Source organism: Drosophila takahashii, chromosome 3R (genome assembly GCF_030179915.1).
Source record: "Drosophila takahashii strain IR98-3 E-12201 chromosome 3R, DtakHiC1v2, whole genome shotgun sequence".
Taxonomy (NCBI): Eukaryota; Metazoa; Arthropoda; class Insecta; order Diptera; family Drosophilidae; genus Drosophila; species Drosophila takahashii.
This window is the reverse complement of record NC_091681.1, coordinates 30,809,931-30,830,845: the sequence shown is the minus strand read 5'-3', so window position 1 is coordinate 30,830,845 and position 20,915 is coordinate 30,809,931. Positions and strand designations below refer to the sequence as shown.

The following is a 20,915-nucleotide window of genomic DNA, read 5'->3' as shown; positions in this document are numbered from 1 at the left end:
AGGTTTTTTTTTAAGTTTGTACAATGGTACCGCCATTCTCCATAACTTCCGGCATCCGGAATTTAAAATCCAATTGCCTTTGCTTGGGCAGTTAAGTGTAGACGCATTTTAGCCCTTTTTCGGAAACCCTGTGCCAGGGAGAAATGCCTTCACTGGTACCCATTCATCCCCCTAAACTTGAACCATGGCGGATGCAATCAGATGCGCCTGCGACTCCTTTAACTCCGTGGTGGATTACCTGGTCACGATGAGGATCTGCGAGATTCGGCACTGCTTGGAGTTCCTCGGAGTGGCCCATACGGAGGTGCTTGCAGGTGTCGTTCTCTTCATCCTGATGCAGTTCACCAAGTTCACGGCCGTCCTGCTGTTGGCCATTCTCCTGGCCTACGGGATATTCTATCTGGTAGGTACTTTAGTTTCTGAAAGTCACCTTCTGCTTAACTTATAAACCCTCAGTGGGAGACCTTCTTTCCGGAAATCAGCCAATTTGGTCACAGGGGTATGAAGATGTTCCGAAATGTCCGCACTTCTGCCAACTTGCCACCTTTTTCATCTGATACTGAGGATTCCCCAGGTAATTATGGCCGTAAAGTTAAGAGAAAACTTGAAATAAACTATTTTATTTAACTAGGAGAGTACTTAATCAGTCCAAAAGTTAAGCAATATACCAGTGGATTGATGACCCCGCCGAATAACCTTAATATGCCCATGCTACTGCCTGTTTTGCAAACGAAAAATCTGCGAACCACTAGTCTTCAAACGGATGCTAGAAAAAGACAGGATGAGGAGAACAGGCGGGGTTCTCGGGGATCTCGAGGTCGCTCAGCTCAGCGAGAATCGCAGGATGCGGGAAAACACCGAAAAGATCGTCCTTACTGGAGATCTGTTAACTCGGAATCGGAACAGCCCCACTCCTCCAAAAGAACTCACCAGGGAGGTGGAGGAAGTGCTCCGCCTGGAGGTTCCGGAGAATCCAAGCGGATGGCGAATGTCATGCGCATTCCGACCATTACCAGTGGAATCGTAGAGACCAAAAGGCTCTCCAAAGTAACCAGTGAGCAACTAAAGCGACTTCCTAACATCACAAGTGGTGAATACCGTAGGATATCCAACGAAGCCAGGAAGTTGCACAATATAACCTCTGGGGAAATTACAGAATCCCGAAGGGTTCCCAAAGTAACCAGTCATACCCAAGAATCGCGATGGTTACCCCAATTAACCAGTGGTGAAATGAAGGAATCTCGAAAAGTGCAAAAGATAACAAGCAATACCAATGAATCGAGGGGGTTAACCAACATAACTAGTATCGAAATGAGGGACAACCAAAGGGAATCTAGAAGAGAATCGCGAAGATTACCCGGGGAAATAAAGGAAACCAGAAGGAGTTCACATCCCCCGGGAACTGGAGAATCCCGTCGCCCTTCGAATAATCATAGAGACGGCGGAGGTGGTAGCGAATCCAAGTCCCGTCGTCCTGCGGAGAAATCATATCCCCCTCAAAGTCGTCGTCCGGAGGAACCATCCAAACAGCGAAGGAGCAACAACTGGCATTCCGGGGTAACTAGACGTCCATTTCCGGATGATCACTTCGAGCGATTGAAGCTGGAGAATCGGGAGTTTCAGGCTCGCCGTCTACAGGCGAGTGGGGCAGCTGGATTCCGTAGTCCCACCTCCGAGGGAGCTATGCTCACCAAACAGGATAACTTTATAGGAAATCATCGTCAATTCGACAAGAGGGAAGCCCAAAGGAACTTTAAGTCAAGTGAGTAAACTGGGGGAAATGTATCACTTATATAAATACAAAAATAAAATTTTTTAAAATAGGTAATCCCAACAAGGATGCCAATCATCGTTATAGACAACACCGCTCGCCCAATCCAATACTTTGAAATGGACAGGCGTAGTATAAGGAAAAAGTCCACCTTTGGCACAGAAAGGTAAGAGTTTCTATATTTCTCTCCTAAAAATAGTCCATATAAATAATGCCCCCAAAAGTGCTTCTCGAACCTCAACTGAATCAAGAAAGACTATCCAGTTTGACGAGTATCCCAAAACGGTTGAATGCGACGACACCGAGAGTTCCAGTTCGACAGAGAAGGCGGTCATTGCTACCCCAAAACCGGCTAAGGATAAGGATAAGAAGCAGGATATTACCCAGAAAAAAACAACAGCAACCAGTCGTGAACAAGTGAGCAATCCCATTGAGTACCCCTTCGTTATAGAGATTCCCGAACAAGATGAAAACAAGAATAAAAAGAAAAAGGGGACCTTTTCTTCAAAATCCAAGGATAAATTAGGAGAGCAGAAAAAAGTAAAATAATTAAACACATTGATCAAAATTTTTGTTTTTCACAAACCAAATAAACCCGGCAAAGGCATTAATTAAAATTGTTTTGTACACCGTTTTGTAATAATAATTTACTTGAATATTTCATATTACATTTCATATTAAATATTTGCTTTACTTTAAAAAAATACTTTTAAAATTAATAAAAGTAACGTATTTTGGGCAGTATTCTTGATCAGCTGTTTCTAGTATTTTTTAGTATTAAAATGAAGCAAGTTGGCAGCACCGTTCCAATGTTATTGTTTTTAAATCGCTAGATAAATAGATATAAATAGCTACATCGGCAGCACTGTTGTTTTGCGGTGGAAAATAAAGTAGATTCATTCCATAAAATTGTAAAGAACCCTTGTTTTGAGGGCTAATGCCATTCCGATTAGCTTTAACAAGATGACCATCTTTAATCTGTACATATTCGACAAGTTCGGAACGCTCCTCCACTACGCAGAATGGAATCGCACCAAGAAATCTGGAATCACCCGCGAGGAGGTAAGATACAAATTCAGGAATATCATTTTAAATCCATTAAATATTTGTATTTCTAGGAAGCCAAACTCACCTACGGAATGCTCTTCTCCATTAAGTCCTTTGTGAGCAAGATATCGCCACACGATCCGCGGGAAGGGTTCCTTTACTATAAGACCAATCGCTACGCCCTACATTATCTGGAAACTCCCTCGGGATTAAAGTGAGTTTATTAAGAACTAAAAGGAACTTGGAAAATTGTATTGTAAATCTCTATTAACTCCGTCAATATTATCAATTTATTTTGTTATTTTGAGATTTTGTTATACATCCTCTATTTCGAAATTTTCTATACTACAAATTTTAAAATTTGGAAATACTTATAGATTCATAATCATAATAATAATAGAGTTAATTGTCTATTTGAATCCGTACTCTACTTTAAAATCATTTTTGGTTCCTAGCACACTGAATACCATTTACCCTTTCTATAAATACCTCTAAACGAATAATTTTCTTTCCCCTCAGATTTGTTCTCAACACGGATACGACGGCCATCAATGTGAAGGAGCTGCTGCAGCAACTGTATGCCAAGGTGTGGGTGGAGTTCGTGGTGCGGGATCCACTGTGGACGCCCGGTACAGTGGTCACCTCGGAGCTGTTTCAGTCCAAGCTCGATGAGTTCGTCAGGCAGTCACCCATCTTCGGCATCCGCAATATCTAAGCAAATAAATAGCTTTAAGCTCACATACTCCCATTATCAAGTTATGCAAATTCCACCTCTGAAACTCTAAGGTCTATGTCATTAGCTCCGAATCGCAAATTGCGCTGGCAAGTGCTCCGAAATGCAGCCGCCGAGATCCGGGGCTCCGGAAATGGCGTGCACTTAAAAATGTCTGCGGGGCCAGCGAGAAAAACTGGCCTCAAAGTTGCGCAAGCCCTGTCTTTTTCACTGTCCGGTGCCCACCGTCCACTGCACACTGTCCACATGACCACTGCTGACAAAGGGGGACAAATGTCAAAGCGGTTGCTGCAACTCGGAGGTTTTAGCCAGTCCCACGAACTGATAAACCGACTGACTGAATGGCTGAGCGGGAGTTGCCGCAGGCCAGCAGGGATTACACACTAAAAAATAATCTTAATTATGTTTGGTAACCTTTTGTTACCAAGGAACAATACCGATTCTTCATCTCATTACTGTTTAATGGTTCCTATCTTCATAAATTCTTCAGCAGCAATGATTTGTTAAAGAGTTTTTTATAGCCAATCAAAGATTGTAATCTTTATAGGCATTACTTGAGTCCTGACTACTGAAAGCTTTGTTATAAAACCTCCAATTTGCAAACCTAAAAACCTCGATGATAAATATTTGATAAGATCAAATATGTTTATGATTTTACAAATTTAAAAGCAAGCTAAATTTGTTTTTATCATATGATTTTATGGCCTATTTTGCATATTAATCCGCAGATAGAGATATTAGTGCGAATATTTTTGGCAAGATGAAAGTGATGGGATAGGTGATATAATTTATCTGCCACGCGGATCAATTGACCTTAGATACAAGTACAGGTAAATTTATAGCCGTGTAACTGCAATTTTTGACAGACAGCTGAAGGGTTTTCGCAACTCCAAATGCCGCGGAAAATGAAAATGATTTGCAGAATGCATCCATAATCGGGGGAGAAGCACGAGCACGTGAAAACCAGTCGCTTTGGCTACGCTCGTCGGTTCGTCGGATCTACAACGGCACCATGAACGGGCGAATATACAAATATGGCTGTTGAGATACTCTTTTCCATATGCCCGATGTCTCACTTATTCAAAGCATTTTGTGCAAGTCACAAGACGTTTGAACTAAATATGTTTTGTATGTTTTAGCGCTCTTTATTTTTTTTGTTCGCATTGTCTTTTTGACGAATTTTTAAAACGGGTTTCGACACATTGCAAAATCCGCTGGCGGGACAATAAAAATGGAACCACAAAGCGGTTTCTTTTCTCCGCCATCGAAGAAATCAATTTCAAAGCCAAACGCCCGAAATGGGCCGAAAAGCGCAAATAAATCAAATGCTGGACTAAAACATCAAACCCATGGACCAGCGAGAAAAACCGAAAACCTGAAGACCCGAAAGCACGCACACAGGTTACAAAATACATCAAAATAGAGGTGCCCTTTCAAAATCGGCAATTGCATAGACACACTCGAGAGCCCATATCATAGATGGGTATCTTGTGGATACCAGTTCCGAATGAGAGGCTGATCATGGGTGTATACTACCCATACCTATATTATAGGTACAGGTCTTCGATGTCATCGCATCGGCTTCCAATTAGCCGTAGATCTTGGAGGAGGGAATTCGGAGTGCCGGCGACGGAGCTTTCTGTTTCCATTCGCCAAAGTTACGCAAATTTCGGGGCTTCGGATTTTCGTCACCGAAACTCCGGCGTCCGGATCACAAGGTTACTAACGGTCTGCTGGTCAGCGCGCTTAGGAATTGGAAATTGTCGCCCGGTCACGTCATTAAATGACCGCTATCTTGATTGCTTTACGACCGCTGCAACCTTTTTCCCGCCGTGTAATTAAACAGCTTTAACGAGCAATTGTGGCGGGTATTTAATTTATTTATTTCCCCCGGAGAAAGACAAACCGAACCGATCTTCAGAGAAGAAACCGCCGGAGGTGGTGGACCACCCACACAACTCTCGTGTGGCGATCAAGGCCCTTTATTTTTTAACCGCAGGCGGACCTGATCTGCCAAAATATCCATAAACCAGCCAGCACCAGAAATATTATGCAAATCAAATTCATAGGCCTATCTATCGCTTACCAAATTTGGCTGTTTTGCCGAGCCAAATTGGGGGAAATGCTCGAAAAGAAATCTCATATATTTCGCATAAATCTTTAGATAAAGCAGTCAGAGTTCAGCAAAGGGCGATTTTTGTTTACCCCGAAAAGGGACTAACGGTCAAGATGGCAACAGATTCATTTGTTTATCTCCCACTCGAAACCAGAAAAATATTAATTAATGCCTGTTAAAAATAGCTAAGCAGAATGATTAATAACATCTAAGTCGAACGGTGAACTTAAAAGCTAAGAGATCTGGAATCTACTAAATGAAAGTAATATAGCACGTTTTTGGTTTTAAGAGGTGCGGTTTGAAGAAGAGATCAAAGTTCTTTTTCTTATATTTCGCAGAAACTTCTTGATCATTTCTTGTCGTTTCTTTCTTTTAGTCGAATGATTTTATATGTTAAGCTGAAATGAAAAAGAAATCTTTCGATTAAAATTCTTTTCTGATTTGTTAGTTTTAGTTGGTTAACATTTTTCGGATTTAAATCCATTGAAATCTCTTTTGCAAAAAAAAACTTGTTAAAATAATGTAACCAAAATGAAGCTTGTCGTATTTTAGAATATTAGACTTCTTAAGATTTAATTAAGTAACTTCATTACATAACATTAATTATATGGCGTAAAAGAGGATATTCGAGTATTTTTATAAAGTTGATTTTGCTGATAAGGTTCTAAAGATCATAGGGATGTCAGAATGAACTCATTCAAATTAAAAGTCCGAAAATTCCAAGAAGAAATAAATTTATTTACTAGGCCTAGGTGATTTTCACTCACCCATTAATTCTTTTCCATTGACTGCCCTCCGATGTTTTGAGGTTGATGTAATCCCGATCCAGCCCCTCTGGCACAGCCTTCAATTAACTAGGCCCACAAAAATGGGCTAAATTGAGTGCTCGTTTGGTGACCACTGGCTCGTCACCAATTAGGTGACGATGACAGCCCAGCCACACAGAAAACGCTAATGAGATGACGATTTTGTCTGTTTTTTTTTGGCATTTTTTGGGCATTGTATGGTTAGTTGATATTGGCAAAGCACTTGACCTTCCTGACAACTGAAGTACAGGTTGAGTACACAGCAATAGAAATTACATTATATCTCAGGAGATTATTTACATATTTTCTTTACGAAAAAACATTAAATCCTTGAAATTTTTGTTTTTAACCTCAGCTAAAGACTGACTAGCTTACGATTTGTTCCATTCTGGAGGAAGTAATTATTTACTTATATCACATTATTTTTTCATATCATAAAGCAGAAAATTGCTCATAAATATTTATATTCGTGATCGTAATTTCCCTCTGTAAGCATACAAGTAATAAAAACAAAGTGGGGCAGGAGTAATGAAGTTTTCTGTCGATCGGGAACTCCCATCCACTTGAGGCTGGAGACGCATGCTAAAAGGGGCGATGCTCCAGGAATCCCCTTGAATGTCTGATGGCTTGAACCTTTTCAAGGTTCTCGTTCTTGAGATGCAGTTTCAGTTGGGTATTCGGTGTACGTGCCAAGTGCACGTAGGCCTGTCCAAATGTAGGAACTAAGGGGCAGGTGAGGAAGTTAACCAATCGATTAAGGAACTATTATAGTCATGACGTCTAGTGGCGGTTCCTTGCGTCAGTTCCTGCCACCGAACTATCTATACGATCTCTTGGTCTCCAGGTGAGATGCCTCTTTCGTCACGTAGTCCAAAGTAAAGAGAAACCAGTTGGCGCCTAAAAACAGCGACTAACTCCGTTCGAGTCCCACCTCCTCGTCAACTCACATAATTGTGTTTTAGATGGTGGTCTTAACAATGACAAAAGGCGTTTCCATTTCCCATTTCCATTTACATTTGCATCTTAATTTCGTCACAGCTTTAAATTGTCATTAAGTGCGACCGGTAAATAGTTTCGTTTCAGTGGGTGGATGAAAGGGGAAATCCCATCGTGGGTTTGCTACCTTAATTTGCATCTAAACTGAATAACTTAATAATGAGTCTCTCAAAGTGGGCGATATTTTCACCTATAATAATTGTTAAGATATATTTAAAATACGATTGCCGTCCTCTCAACCTTTGATGTTTATTTTAGCACATTTATCTTTTATCAACTTGAGACGCTTTTGTGCGATCTTGTCAATTTCCTATTGTGACAAGTTGTACTTCTAAGAAACAGACAAACAAATAGTGCCTTAAAAACACTCTAAATTCAACAAGTAGTAAGATCTGTAAGTCAAAGTATAATTGACTCTGAAGAGTAGAACCACTGAAAGGTATACAAACTAGAAACTAGAATTTTTATTTTTAAATCCTATTTTTCTGAGTATATTCTTAACATGTCATGGCTCTATTTGATTCTTTTGTGACTCACTAGCAGAACTCACATAATGGGTTCGTTTTCAGATTTCGCAACTTTATCATTGACGTCAATTGTTGATAGAGGCTCGGTTACGTTAAACCCAAAAGAATATATAACCGCAAACAGTTTTCGCACATCTTGTTTACCATAATTGATATGCTCATAGAATTTTCAGAGCTTCTTAGAAGTAATAGTTCAAAATTGAAGGCAAGACGTTAATTGTTGATCTCGAGTAAATTAATTCAAAAACCATTTTCGCACTTATGGCTCATTTAAATAGTCAGTTTTTTTCCAGACCCTGAAATATTTCCAAGTTCAGATCTTTAGATCACAAGTGAATGGCATTACTTCACATTATGTGATGAGATATTAGTCACAATACTTTTTAGAGATCCCTCCGATCGTCGACCAATTGAAATGCGATTGTCTTTTTTAAATTTTTTGAATTGTTTTTATTTGTAAATATTTATTTTCATTTTATTTGTCTCGGACGGAGAGCATATATTTTGTTGTTGTCGCTTTATACGTAAACTTTTGTGTGTGACTTATAACTTATGTCGTACCGTGCTATCTGCTAAATACCTAAACCTACACAAATGAAGATACGAAAATGAGTGGATGTGGGTGTTTCTTTTGTGTGAGTGTTAACCATTGCGGTGCAGGTGTGTGTTGGTTCGATCTGGTGTGAGGATATAATAGAATAATGATATAGAATAGAATAGGGTTTAATTTAAAAAACGATTATCGACTATGTCCCGCCCTCGCATAGACGCAAGATTAAGTGACCTAATGATCCTAACCCATCATCAGTGATCCATCCGCGAGCCCATCTCGATCTCTGGATGCCTGTGGACGACTGGACGCCAGTATCCCTTTATCCCTCTATGATCGCCCGACCATCGAGATCCCTAGTTGGCCGCCTTCTTGGACTTCTTCATCCTTTCGCCCTCGTTCTCGTTCTCGTCCAGCTTGGCGCTCTCCGTGCTGCTGGACTCGGCATCGTACTCCAGATCGGGATCGGGAACCTCGGCGTAGTGGACATGGCCCACCATGGTGGCTCCGGCCACCACGCCGTCCTTGAACTCCTCGGGTCCGCCCATCTGGGAGGCGTGGGTGCCATCGCCGTACTTCTCCAGGGTGCGACGCACCAGCTCCTTCGAGGGTTGCTTCATGTTCCAGGCCCATCCCAGCTTGTGGAAGGCATCCAGCACCATGGTGGTGAAGTTCACCGTGTAGTTGCCCAGCTCGGCTGCTTTGTAGTCCCAGGGGAAGACGTGGTGGTAGTTGTGCCATCCCTCACCCATGGCGAGTAGGGAAACATAGATGTTCTCGCTGGGCATGATGCGCCTGAGGAGGGAGATGGTAAGGGATCAGATAGATAAATTTGTCTATATAAAATCAAATCTTATCTTTAAGAATTTTAAAAAATATTTGATTTTGAATTGAAATATTTTTAACTAAAGATCATATTTTGAAAAATATACATATGTAGGTACACAAATATTTTGGAATTTACTTTATGAATTGGCATCAAAAACAAAACAATGAAAATAGTTTAAGCTGTTTAGCTGTGCTTCTTCTTCGTGTATATTTTATGTATTATATACGCATTCTTCATTCTATTTTTATCTGAAAGGTGTTAACACGTGAGACTTATTATTCGCCTGCTATGTCATCAGAATAATGTATAATAAACACCTTGAAAAATATGAGAGTACTGGCAAAGTGACCTGCATTCGTGCTCCCAATCCAATAAGTAAATGTCAGCATCTTGTTGACATAATAATAACATGTGTAAGTACCCCTGTAGTACTCACTTATCGTAGGGGCGGGATCCCCAGAGATGGGCGGCACTGTTCACCGACCAGGTGAAGTTCAAGCTGCTCACGTAGCGGAAGAGGCACTGCTGTACAAAGGCGAGAGTCCAGGTTTCTCCCCAGCAATAAACTGGGATCAGGGTGGGCAAGATGAAGCAGAAGAAGGTCTTCAGGGGGATGAAGTACTTCTGATGGAACCGCACCACGGGATCCGCCAGAATGTCACTCATGTCGATCTGGCGACCACGACGCAGAACTTCCGGGTGCTTCAGCATCATCAGCCATCCCACGTGGGAGAAAAAGAATCCCCTGTTGGCATTGTGGGGATCGGCATCCGTCTCTGAATATTTGTGATGAACCCGATGGTCGCGAACCCAGTCATACAGGGTGTTCTGAAATGGGATTATTTGATATTAGATCAAGAAAATCCTAAAAAATTATAAGAAATATAAAAAAGTCGGATTTCTAATCTTTAACTTTAAATTTCAAACTATTATTACCGATCGCAAAAACTATATTTGAAAGAATCTAAATAAATGCCTAAAAAAATTATAATGCATTTAATTTCTTCATTATTAAAGTATTCTAAAAAACCAACTAGTTTAAATGAATCTTAAAATAAAAGCAAATTGATCTTTAAAATGTGAATTTTTTTTTAATATCTGTATCTAAAAGAGACAATCTTTGGTGGGTCAGCGGGGTTCATTTAGCACGCCATCAAATTTGATTGTTCCTCTTAATCTCCAGGTCGCTCGGTATTATGTATATATATTGTAGTACGTATATATCTTCCACGCTCCGCATCTAAGCTACTGCGACTGCGCTTAATCGCTGCGGTCATTAAATAAGACAAATGTATCTGCGGGATACACAAAGCACTTTTGCCGAGTAGTTGGAATTGTCAATTTTTACAGTTTGTCAGTCGCGACAGGCATTAAGTTGTTATACTTAATGATGCAATTAATGTTAATTGCATTACAGCCCCGAAAAAGCGAAAAAACGAAGGTGGTGAATTGGCAAATTGCGGACAAGATCTTCAGGTGGCATTACGTGTGTGTTAGAGGTCGAGGGATGCCCAATCTTTTTCCAAAAATTACAAAAAACTCACCTGTCCCGCCACGCAGTAGCAGACCATCAGAATGGATCGCAGTACGGTGTTGGCCTTGTAGCTCCGATGGGTCCAGAATCTATGGGCACCTGCAGTAACTCCAAATCCAGCCACTCCACCGACGAAGAATGCTAAAAGATTTAATAACAAAAAAGATAGATGTAAGTGTCGGCTATAAAGTTTTTGGACAAAAGCAGTGCTAATTGGACGCCAAAAGAAAAACCCGAAATTACATTTCCGCAAATTGAGCTATTTGAGGCTGGGTGCTAATTCCCCCGACAAACAAATGGAGTATAAAAGAGAACCGAGATCGCACAAGGTTGGCTGGCCTGATGAAGGGGGAACTTTATAGAAATCCGGTGAATGACTGATCACGATTCCAGCAATCATCAGAAATATCATCCGGCAAACCTTTCCATTAGTTCCTCAATTAGAATATGCAAAATGCCATTGTCACCATCCCATTGAATTGGATAATTGCCATAAATGCAATTAGAAGTAATGACTATTTGATCCAAAGAGGGTTTTCCGCTTCACCCAACCATAGATGATATAGGGGGATCTTACAAAAAAATATGCTCATAACTCGCACATTTCGGCAACCAACTAATGAACTATTAACGATTTCTTCGAATGGGAATTTTATCGATTGGAGGAAAGATTAGCCTCGACAATGTTGCGACAAAAACCAGTTCCGTCTCACCCGAAAAAAACACAAAATTAACAATTAAAGGCCAACACAGAGTGCGGAAATGATCAAATTCAACATTGGTATGCCCACAAATGGGTTACATTTAAGGTTTGGTTTAGGAACTGTTAAAATAATACCTGAAATCTATGCCTTTTAGGGGTATACAAAATAGTAATACCAATAATATATTTCACAAACTCTGTCTAAATCTTTTTAAAATATTCCCATTTATTTTTTTAAACAATGCAAATCCAAGTGCACGTTTTTCGGCATTTATTTGAATCACCTGACTACGATATCTAATTGGGATATTTGCATTTCAAATGCAGTGCAACCCAAGAGGGCACTGCAAAGAAATAAGGGGTCAAGTTCAGATGGTTTCGAAATTAGATTTTTAGTTGACTTGCAGATCGCTGAATTGCTAAGCTGCCTTAATTATTCCGTTGACCATCTTTTTTGATCCCAAGAAACTCAAAAAACCGACAAGTGTCCCTGAGTCAGAAGACAGATCGTTGACTTGTCTTTTTATATAAATGTTAGTTTTTTCGGCCAGAGCTTCATTAACGCCCAATGTTAATGCGTTTATGTAAGACCCCTTGGCGGCTTTTTCTCCCTGTATTTTTTTGTATTTTCCAGCCTGTTGAATTTAATCAATATCTTGGACTGAGCACGACAATTTTCGCCATCTACAAAACCGGCAAAAGATGATAATTCCCAGCATGCCAGGGAGCAATCTTTAGGCGCTGCACGTTCAACGGGCAATTTGCCAAAATATTTACGAGCTCGACGCCCCAAAAAGGGATACGCTTCATGGCAAGGATTCTCCTTGTAATTCCGTTTTTTTCTTGCCTGTCATACCACACAATGCGCAATAAATATTGAAAATTACCAGGTATTAAGGCATTTTTCGCTGTACAGCCATTAAGAGGGAAGTGCCCAAGTACCCAAGTACCCTGTGGTATTTCCAATGAAAACGAAATCGGTTATGGAGGATCCCCCCAACTGATTTTACCCCTTTAACTCTGTCTCAATGTCAACTGTTTTTTGCTCTACTCGCATGCGAAGCGCTCATAAATTGAGTCAGTGCTTACCGCACAGATAAATCATTTTTTGTCTTTTGAAATCTTTGAGTTTGGGACATGTAAAATGAGATCTAAAATGGTAAAGTACTATCCAAGTGGGGGAGATATGTTATTAAACCTTGGTAACCATGAAGATCAGTGTTTACTTGTGGAGATAAAACACCTTTTTGTGCTTTGGAGCAATCAAGTTAAGATCAGAAAATCCTAGAAATCGACAGTTTCAGAGATTTCTGGTTTAACCTTGCCAACCGTAAAGATCTCCTTTAGTGAAGAAATTTTGTGTCAAACTTTGGAAACCAAAAACCATGTCAAATTTCTGAGTTTGGAACATTTATTTTAAATTATATAAAATGTGTATAGCTTATACACATTTCTATTTTAACCTTGGTAGCTATTAAGATCAGTCTGCAGTTAATATTAGAAAAACCTAGAAATTTCTAGCCCCACGATTCAAGCCACCAATCATATTAATTCTCTAATTTTGGGTCATTATAACCTTGTAGTATTTTATTGCAATCCTATAAATTTCTAGACTACACACAAACTATTAACCTAATAAATGCAAAATGTATTCTCTTGATAAATCTCGAAAATGCTGATGTTTTGGCTTGAAATCCCAGATATTTCTAGTTCAACCTTGTTTACCAAATTTCGAGGTTCGCCGACAGTGGGGTAGATCTTTCAAAGCCCCAAATAAAATTGTGTCAAGCGATTCTTGTTTCTCTTTCTTTCGCTACAATCTACAACCTCTCTTTTTGACCGCTTATTTAGATAGCCACACGTTTTGGTTTTGTTTTCTGCAATCCACCTGTGTCAGTCAATTTTTATGCTGAGACTGAAATTGCATGCCAGCCGAAAGCTGAAAACTCAAAACCCAAAAGCCAAAACCAAACCCAAAAGCCAAAGTGAAGCCAATGAAAGAGATTTCAACACACGTCGTATAACAAAAAGCAGAAGCTGAAGGGCAAAATAGTAGGGTATTGGGCAAAGGAAAGGAAAGGGAGGCAAAGTGTTAAGCGGCAATCAATTAAAGGCAATAACAAGGGGACGCATTTTGTAATGGCCCAGAGAAAGAAAGAAAAAGCCAGGGGCCTTAAGACGCTCGGCGCGCTAAATTGCAAATAATTGGTGGGGCAACAGATTTTTTTCTTTCGTTTTTTGGGGGAGTGGAAACCGTTAAGACAACATCATCAGCGACACCAACAACTAGTCAACACTCGGAGAAAAATGTGAGACTAACAGATAAAAGAAAAAGATAATATTATTTTAAAATTTCAAAACTGGTACAAAACCCGGATATATTACTATTTTTTTCTGAAACTATTTTCCTTTCATACTCATAAAAAATACTATCTTTTTATAATGCTCCCATTCTAAGAATCATTTATACATAAATTTTTTTAAGGGAAAATAGATATATTAATTAATCCTGAGCTCCCACAAAAAATTAAAAAAATATTAAATATACAAAAATATATATTATAATTTCATATCCAGTTGAAATTGGCTAAAATATATTTTTTGTGAAACTATCTAGTTTTTTGCCCGATTTTATTCCAGTGTACTATTTTTCCCTTTACAGCATCGATCAGAGATGACTCTTTGTTTTACACACCTATGCCCCCAACACCATTTCCAAATTCGAGGCGATAGAAAGAGAGAGTGGGCATTACGCAATGCCGGATGGGATGGGATGATGAGATGGAATGGATGGATGTTGCATATGGAGAGAGATCCAATACTTACACCAGATGGTGGTGTACAAATTGAGGTTGCGCAGCGGATAGGTCAGCAGGCAGATTCCGGCCACAATGTGGAGCAGAGAGATCTGGATGACTTTGTCCCACTTGAGAGGAGCCTGGAACTGATATCCCAGCACGCGATCTCCCACGAAGGTGCGGGTATACTCCTCCAGGTTGATAGCATCCTTTGGCACATGTTCGGCTATCTCCTTGGGGATCACCGATCTGGTCGATGGTTCCTCCCTCTTCTGGGGCAACTGCAGCTTTGCGCGGGGCGGAAGTTCCGGCGAGGAATCCTCGCCCCGTCGCACCTGCTGCTGGGCATCCCCGTTGGCCAACTTGGACCTCCTGGCCACTAAAGGAGGACTGGAATCGCCCGAAATAGCCGGCGTCTTGCTGCACACTCGCTCCGAGGTGGACAGATGACCCATTTTGCCGCTTTTATATTTATTTTTAATTTGGGCTCGCCGGCGGAAACCGCACTCGCCGAACTTTCTTCACAGCTTAACACTCAAATTGCCGGAGTACTTGGCTTTGGATAAGTAGGAGGTGGAGTTTGCTTTGGCTTTCTTCCAACAGAGACACACAGTCACTTCGGCGTACGAACCGCGTTTTTAGGGCTTTTACTTAGAGGGTCTGGGGATTGACTTCCTTTCCTTTTCGCGTCTAACGAACTCAACGCGGCGCCGTTCCGTAGACAAATGATCGTAGCCAAAGGTGTAAATTCCTACCTATGCGGCCGTCTCACCTGGGCAGAGCTGCGACTGAGGCTTCAGCAGCGACTTCGACGGCGACCGAGCCGAAAAGCAAAGCCAAAAGGTGACTGATTGACCGACTGACTGACGGAGTGGAGTTTCCGATCCGACGCACAAAGGTAAAGAAAAGAAATGGAGAGACGAAATGGCCAAGAAGGCCAAGATTATGCCACCACACACACACGCGTACGAAAAAGCACCTGTATCGGCTTCGGCTTTAACTTCGTGCTCGGCTATATAGCTTCGTATTCCACTTCGGATCGGAGCGGCTTCGTCGCAGAATCAGCAGCGCAGTCAGCAGCTCCAAAGTTTTTTCTTTCAGCCTTAGCTACCTCGAGTTTACGCCAAATGTGTGGGTCTTTCGGTCTTTGGGTGTCATGCATCAGTAGGTCAAACTCGGTCTCTGCGGGAAACTCAAGACTCTGAAGAAAGGTTTTCGGGGACTCTGGGCTTCGAATTGGGCAAGATTCACGTTCACTGCCAGCTGGCACTGAAATATCAATAGTTTTCTCTTAGTAGAAGTCGTACTTGGTATTTGCAATCACTTAATAGTTTAGTACCAGCTAAAAATAAAATAAAAACATGTTAACTAAGTTCACTTTTATGTCTAAAATATGTTTTTAATAATGCTATAGTATAGCAAAGTTACCAATTATAACTGGTAATATTAAAAACATACTAAACACATAATTATAATTGATTAGATTTCAAACTACCTAATTTCTATTAACATGAAATATATCGTTGTTCATTAGCTATATTTAAAAAATGTAAAAGTTTGGAAAGCAATTAAAACAAGTTAACTATAAATATAGCTTAGAAAGTTATTTGTTTTGTAGGATTAATCCGAACCCTATCTCCTTTAACGTTGTATCTTTGCCATCACGTTATTATTGTATACTATTGCAATCCAATCTTTCAAGTGAGATATTTTGATCTTTAAACATTACACAGTACCACCGGGTCTGCCCCAAAAAGTCGATTCTTATCTGCTGACCAGACGTCTCTTTCGCACCCAAATAAAGCCCCTCTGACCGCCACAAAAAGTTAAAAAACCTGAGAGACCGACAAGAAGTCTGCCGGCACTTTTCACGATTACTCACGAAAGATCCAGCGATACTACCGGTCTACAAGTCTCGCACAGACGATTCTAATTGCATTTGCCAATTGAAATCGAATTCGAAACGTGGACAATGTGGTTTACCATGCTAATTGAAAGAGCTAAACTTCCTCCATGACAGATTCGCACACTTGAACTCTTGTTGTCAAGGGCCGATAACATAACCCAAATGCCCAATGAGTTCTAGATTCAAGGGGTGACGGAATTCATATAAGACCTTTCCCTTCCAGCGATTTCTATTTCAAACGCCGCGGCCGGGGATTCTGCGATTCTGCTGCCCATTTGCATACGGACAATCTCTCCTTTTGCAAGCTTAAGTTATATACATATATATAAAATCGATTCCAGTCATCATCTTTTAACTGGGCTTCCACTGTTTAAAGTGTGTGGTGTGGTGTGGTGTTGACCAAAGTCAAAAGCCGTTCGATGATCATGAAGTTCAGTTCCCGAACGTCCGAAGACGTTGCTTTCTCTTTACGTAACCGCGGCGACAGAAACAGAAACCGAACTTAATTAAAATCCAAAAGCAAAAGCAAAAGCGGCGAACCCGCGGCGAAATAAAACCCCAGAGCTAAGGAAGCCCATCGTAAAACTGGGTTTACAGCTTCTCTTCTCTGCTCTCCCTAAAAAAACCTAACCGAAATCCGAATCTGCGGACATTCGTTTACAGTGTCACGCGACCGAACCCTTTGATCTCGACCAACTGTAGATGGTATAAGGTGGTATTGTATGGTATATCTGCAAGATGCTGTTGATGAGGTGCTGATGTTGTAAGGCAACGGCCATTAGCCAATTATGCAAAGCCACAGAAAAACAGAAAATTGTCTGCCTTTGCCTTTGGCTTTGTTTATAAACAAACAGGCAACTTGGCAGGCAGACTACTCGAAATCATTGGAAACCACTTTGAAATATTGCGCAGCTTCTCTTTTCGCACTGTCAGCGTTTTATATGAGGGTTCTGTTCTGCTCAAAGTAAGAAATACAAAAAAGTTCCCCGAACAAAGCCAGTTGACTATTGTTCAGGTACCTATCCATAAATATCAGGTACATATGTGTGCGATTTGTTCATTTTTCGCCTAATCGCTTCCCGTTCCACTGTTCTTGGCCACAAAAAGACGGCCATTCATGCGCAAGATATTTCAATTTGCCAGCGATTAGGCCGTGAATGGTGAGGTTTTTATTTTCAGCTAAGGTTTACCCCGCAGCATCCCAGCACCTGCCCAAATCGAAACTAGGTAGTTTTTTCGGGGCCTATGGTAGCCCCATAGAGTTGCATAAGCCCAGCCAGTCAACAGCGATTTTGCGTACTCCACGTATTTGTGCAACCTTCAACTGTCGCTCAGTCGGTTTATGGAAAACAAATTAACACTAAACAAAGCGCAGAACGCTACGCGACTGCAATTTGCCACAGAGCGGAGCGGATCTCAGATCTCAAATCTGCCACAGCGCAAACAGCTAAAAGCGAATAGGGATACACTCGAATAAAATCGGAGAGAAACAAAAAATGGCTAAATTCTGCTAAGTACAGCAGTATGTACTTTTAAGATGATATTAGTTTGTATACAAGACCTCAGTTAAAGATATTTACTATAATTCCCAAGGGGTTTTTCTACAAAGCAATATCCCAAACCTAACAATTAAATACTGTAAAATGTAGTCAAATACAATTACAAGTTTCATATTCACAAACGAACACAAATAAACAATTATTGTAAAAAGTTTTTGCTATAATTCCCAAGTGGTTATTTCCTGACTGAAAAACATGATAAAATCAATATCCTATAATAGCTGAATTTTTATTTAATGATCTATTTTAAATTCTCATAAAACTTTTTATTTCCTGAACATTTTTTGTTTATTTCCCTAGACATTTTCCTCACACCTCACGTATGCCTGTAATTTCATGCAGTTGTGGGTCATAAAATGTTTTAAGTGTGCAGCTTTTAGCAGGCAAATTCATTAGTAATCACTTCAGTGCAGAGTCATTAGGAATTGGTACAAGTGGCCGACTCAAATGTGAGTCAGTGGAGTTGCGTTGAGTGCGGAATGTTCACACCCAGGCGGATTATGCTTTATGAATAGGTATTAGAATGTGTACATTAGAATGGCCACCGGCTCTTGAGGCTCCTTAGCATCGATCGATGTGATCCAAGTCAGGCGCTCAGTTTGCCTAAACCAAGTTTAATGAGCAAACAGATTGGAGAAGGGAAAAAAAAGGAGGATAAGTTAGGAAAAGGCTTCTGGGCGGCCACTATTGAGTGCGGTGTCAATATTGACGAATCAATCAGCGACACAGCCACTGAACATACATTGCGTACGACTAATAAAATCATTAGGCGCAACCCATAAAAACCCGCCACAAAGCACCTGAAAGCCAAAAATAAATGTATGCTTATATATACGTATATATATTGCTATATCCCGATACGATGCCCAACCGATTCGAGCATGGGAAAGCAAACGAACCGATTGCCAAATGAATTGGCATCTGTAAACAACCGAAAGAGAAATAGGAAAAGGTGACGAACTCGAATTCGGATTCGAAGTCGGAAATTGGAGGAGTGCACAGAAAGAAAAAAGGTCAGGGATCTGAAATATTATAATCATAAAATCCTAAATATTATCATGTATACTAACCTTTAGTTTAAGTTTCAATAATATTCTTTTTTAATCTGAATATCACACACATAGACAATTTTTAAACATATTTAAATAATTTCCTATTCATTATATAATATTCTCTTTTGTATAAGACCCATCTATTATCATGAATAAATATAGTTATGCCCACATAAGCCGAATTTCATGATTTCCCAAATATTAACTTACCACCCACACAACTGATGAAATAACCTACATTATTAGTTGTATTATTTTCTCTTTGTGTCAATGGGAATGCATAATTAGGCCGAGCTGTGATTTGTAAGCTAGTTTGTTTACTCTTGGGCAAGAAAGAGCCGCCAAGTGCATCCCACTTGGAGGGTCACCATTTCCAGTTCCATTTCCATTTCAGCCCACGAAAATGCGATGGAGTTTTCGAACTGCACCTCTGTTTACCGCGCTGGTTTTTTATGCTGACCAATAATTAGGCTCTCAGTTTACTCTACCCCGCCCTCTCGATGGCGGTTAATTTATTTTTACGACTGACGCGACCATTTGTCGCATCTTTTTAGTGCCCCACGATGATGCAATGTGCTCACATAAACTTTTCCCGGTTGAGGAAATGGTTGGCCGGCAGTTGGTTCTCCTCCAGCTCCACCTGTTCCTCGATGCACTCGACAATGGGTCTACCAGTTTCCACCGCCTTTGTAAGACCCTGTCGAACTGCCACCGATCCAATGGTCTTCAGATCCTTGGCCCAATCAAGGGCGGCAAATACCCGGATCATGGCAGATCCAATACCCGAAGCATAGTCCCCATATTCCCCACTCTGATAATCCCGCGGCAGTAAGTAATGATACTGCGGCCAGTAGCTTTTCGTGATCAAGAAGATACTATTCGAGTCCGTGGGCTTGAAGCCCTTGTGGATGCTCCAGATAAAGTGGGATGAGTTGACCAGGTTCCCCAGGTTTATAACAATCAGGCTGCGCAGCCAGAAGCCCACAAACATGGAGGTGGCCAAAGAGTCCCCAAAGTACTGAAATGGGGTGTTTATCGAGAGTAGGACGTTGAGGAAGATGTAGAGCAGGACATAGAACCTGGAAAGTATTTTTAAAACATTGGGAAATTAGAAAAAACAATAATCATGAGAACAGGAAAAACTGGAGACATTAACTTACCGCTTTTGGAACATGACAATGGGATCACTCTCCAGATCCGACATATCCACATCCTTGAGCAGTTCCTCCTGCTGGGGAGAGTACTTCAGCAGACCCCCTCGCACCTGGGCGTACATGAAGCTTTGTTTACTGTAGTAGGGATCCTCGTCCTGCTGGAACTTGGCGTGATGCAGTCGATGGGCCTGCACCACACTGTAGATGGAGCCCTAAAACGGAAAATACACTCAGTCTACACGACTAAACTTTAAGGTTTGTGTCTCAGGTAAAAATCAGGTAAGCTAAAGGTAAGCTTTACCAGAGGCGTAGTGAGTAAAAGCTTTTGAGGGGCTAACTCACCTGACCGGCGGTCGTCTGGCAGAACATGAGGAAAACCTTCAAGGGTTTGGAGGCGGTGAAGGTCCTGTGCGCCCACAAACGATGAACACCCACTGTCACGCCCAAAGTGCCAAGCAGAGTTAATAGGGCAGCTATTATGGGGATTTAAAATCAACTACTTATACGACGGCACTTGGAACTGATTAACCCGACGAACTCACTGAATAAAATCGTGGCCCACGAAGCACTAGTGAGCAGAATGTAAATGCCGTAGACCCCTAGGATATTCACATGGATGTAGAATAGAACCAATGGCCAGATGGCATCGCGCTTCTTGAGGATCGAGTCTCCAGACTGATCCAGCTCCTTGGCTTTAGTTTTCTCCATTTTAGGTCCTTAAAATCCTTAATCCTCTATCCCAGTTAGTTCCTTCCTCCGCGGCAGTCTAGACTATACTGAAACCCCGCCATAATTACAAAAACCAATGAGGCGATTGGCATTCGATTATTCATC

The 20,915-nt window shown here is 40.9% G+C and overlaps 4 protein-coding genes across 4 annotated transcripts; 2 read left to right on the top strand and 2 right to left on the bottom strand.

Moving 5' to 3' along the window:
- The first annotated feature begins 76 nt into the window (after positions 1 to 76).
- LOC108065324 (uncharacterized) lies at positions 77 to 2,406 on the top strand. Its single transcript, XM_044395631.2, has 5 exons — positions 77 to 403; positions 457 to 574; positions 632 to 1,762; positions 1,825 to 1,937; positions 1,996 to 2,406. Exons 1-4 carry the CDS (start codon positions 185 to 187, stop codon positions 1,887 to 1,889), a joined length of 1,533 nt encoding a protein of 510 aa, XP_044251566.1. The 5' UTR covers positions 77 to 184; the 3' UTR covers positions 1,890 to 1,937; positions 1,996 to 2,406.
- Positions 2,407 to 2,548: 142 nt separating this feature from the next.
- Bet5 (blocked early in transport 5) lies at positions 2,549 to 3,569 on the top strand. The gene is made up of 3 exons (XM_017153266.3): positions 2,549 to 2,833; positions 2,890 to 3,032; positions 3,338 to 3,569. The coding sequence occupies exons 1-3, from the start codon at positions 2,735 to 2,737 to the stop codon at positions 3,531 to 3,533; spliced, it is 438 nt and encodes a 145-aa protein (XP_017008755.1). The 5' UTR covers positions 2,549 to 2,734; the 3' UTR covers positions 3,534 to 3,569.
- Positions 3,570 to 8,417: 4,848 nt separating this feature from the next.
- Positions 8,418 to 16,280, bottom strand: LOC108065329 (acyl-CoA Delta(11) desaturase). Its single transcript, XM_017153268.3, has 6 exons — positions 16,147 to 16,280; positions 15,390 to 15,679; positions 14,439 to 15,273; positions 10,920 to 11,050; positions 9,812 to 10,203; positions 8,418 to 9,341 (listed from the first exon to the last, which is right to left on the bottom strand). The coding sequence occupies exons 3-6, from the start codon at positions 14,863 to 14,865 to the stop codon at positions 8,903 to 8,905; spliced, it is 1,389 nt and encodes a 462-aa protein (XP_017008757.2). The 5' UTR covers positions 14,866 to 15,273; positions 15,390 to 15,679; positions 16,147 to 16,280; the 3' UTR covers positions 8,418 to 8,902.
- A 3,125-nt stretch (positions 16,281 to 19,405) lies between these two features.
- LOC108065332 (acyl-CoA Delta-9 desaturase) lies at positions 19,406 to 20,868 on the bottom strand. The gene is made up of 4 exons (XM_017153270.3): positions 20,624 to 20,868; positions 20,424 to 20,554; positions 20,088 to 20,293; positions 19,406 to 20,006 (listed from the first exon to the last, which is right to left on the bottom strand). The coding sequence occupies exons 1-4, from the start codon at positions 20,787 to 20,789 to the stop codon at positions 19,505 to 19,507; spliced, it is 1,005 nt and encodes a 334-aa protein (XP_017008759.1). The 5' UTR covers positions 20,790 to 20,868; the 3' UTR covers positions 19,406 to 19,504.
- Between the last annotated feature and the right edge of the window lie 47 nt (positions 20,869 to 20,915).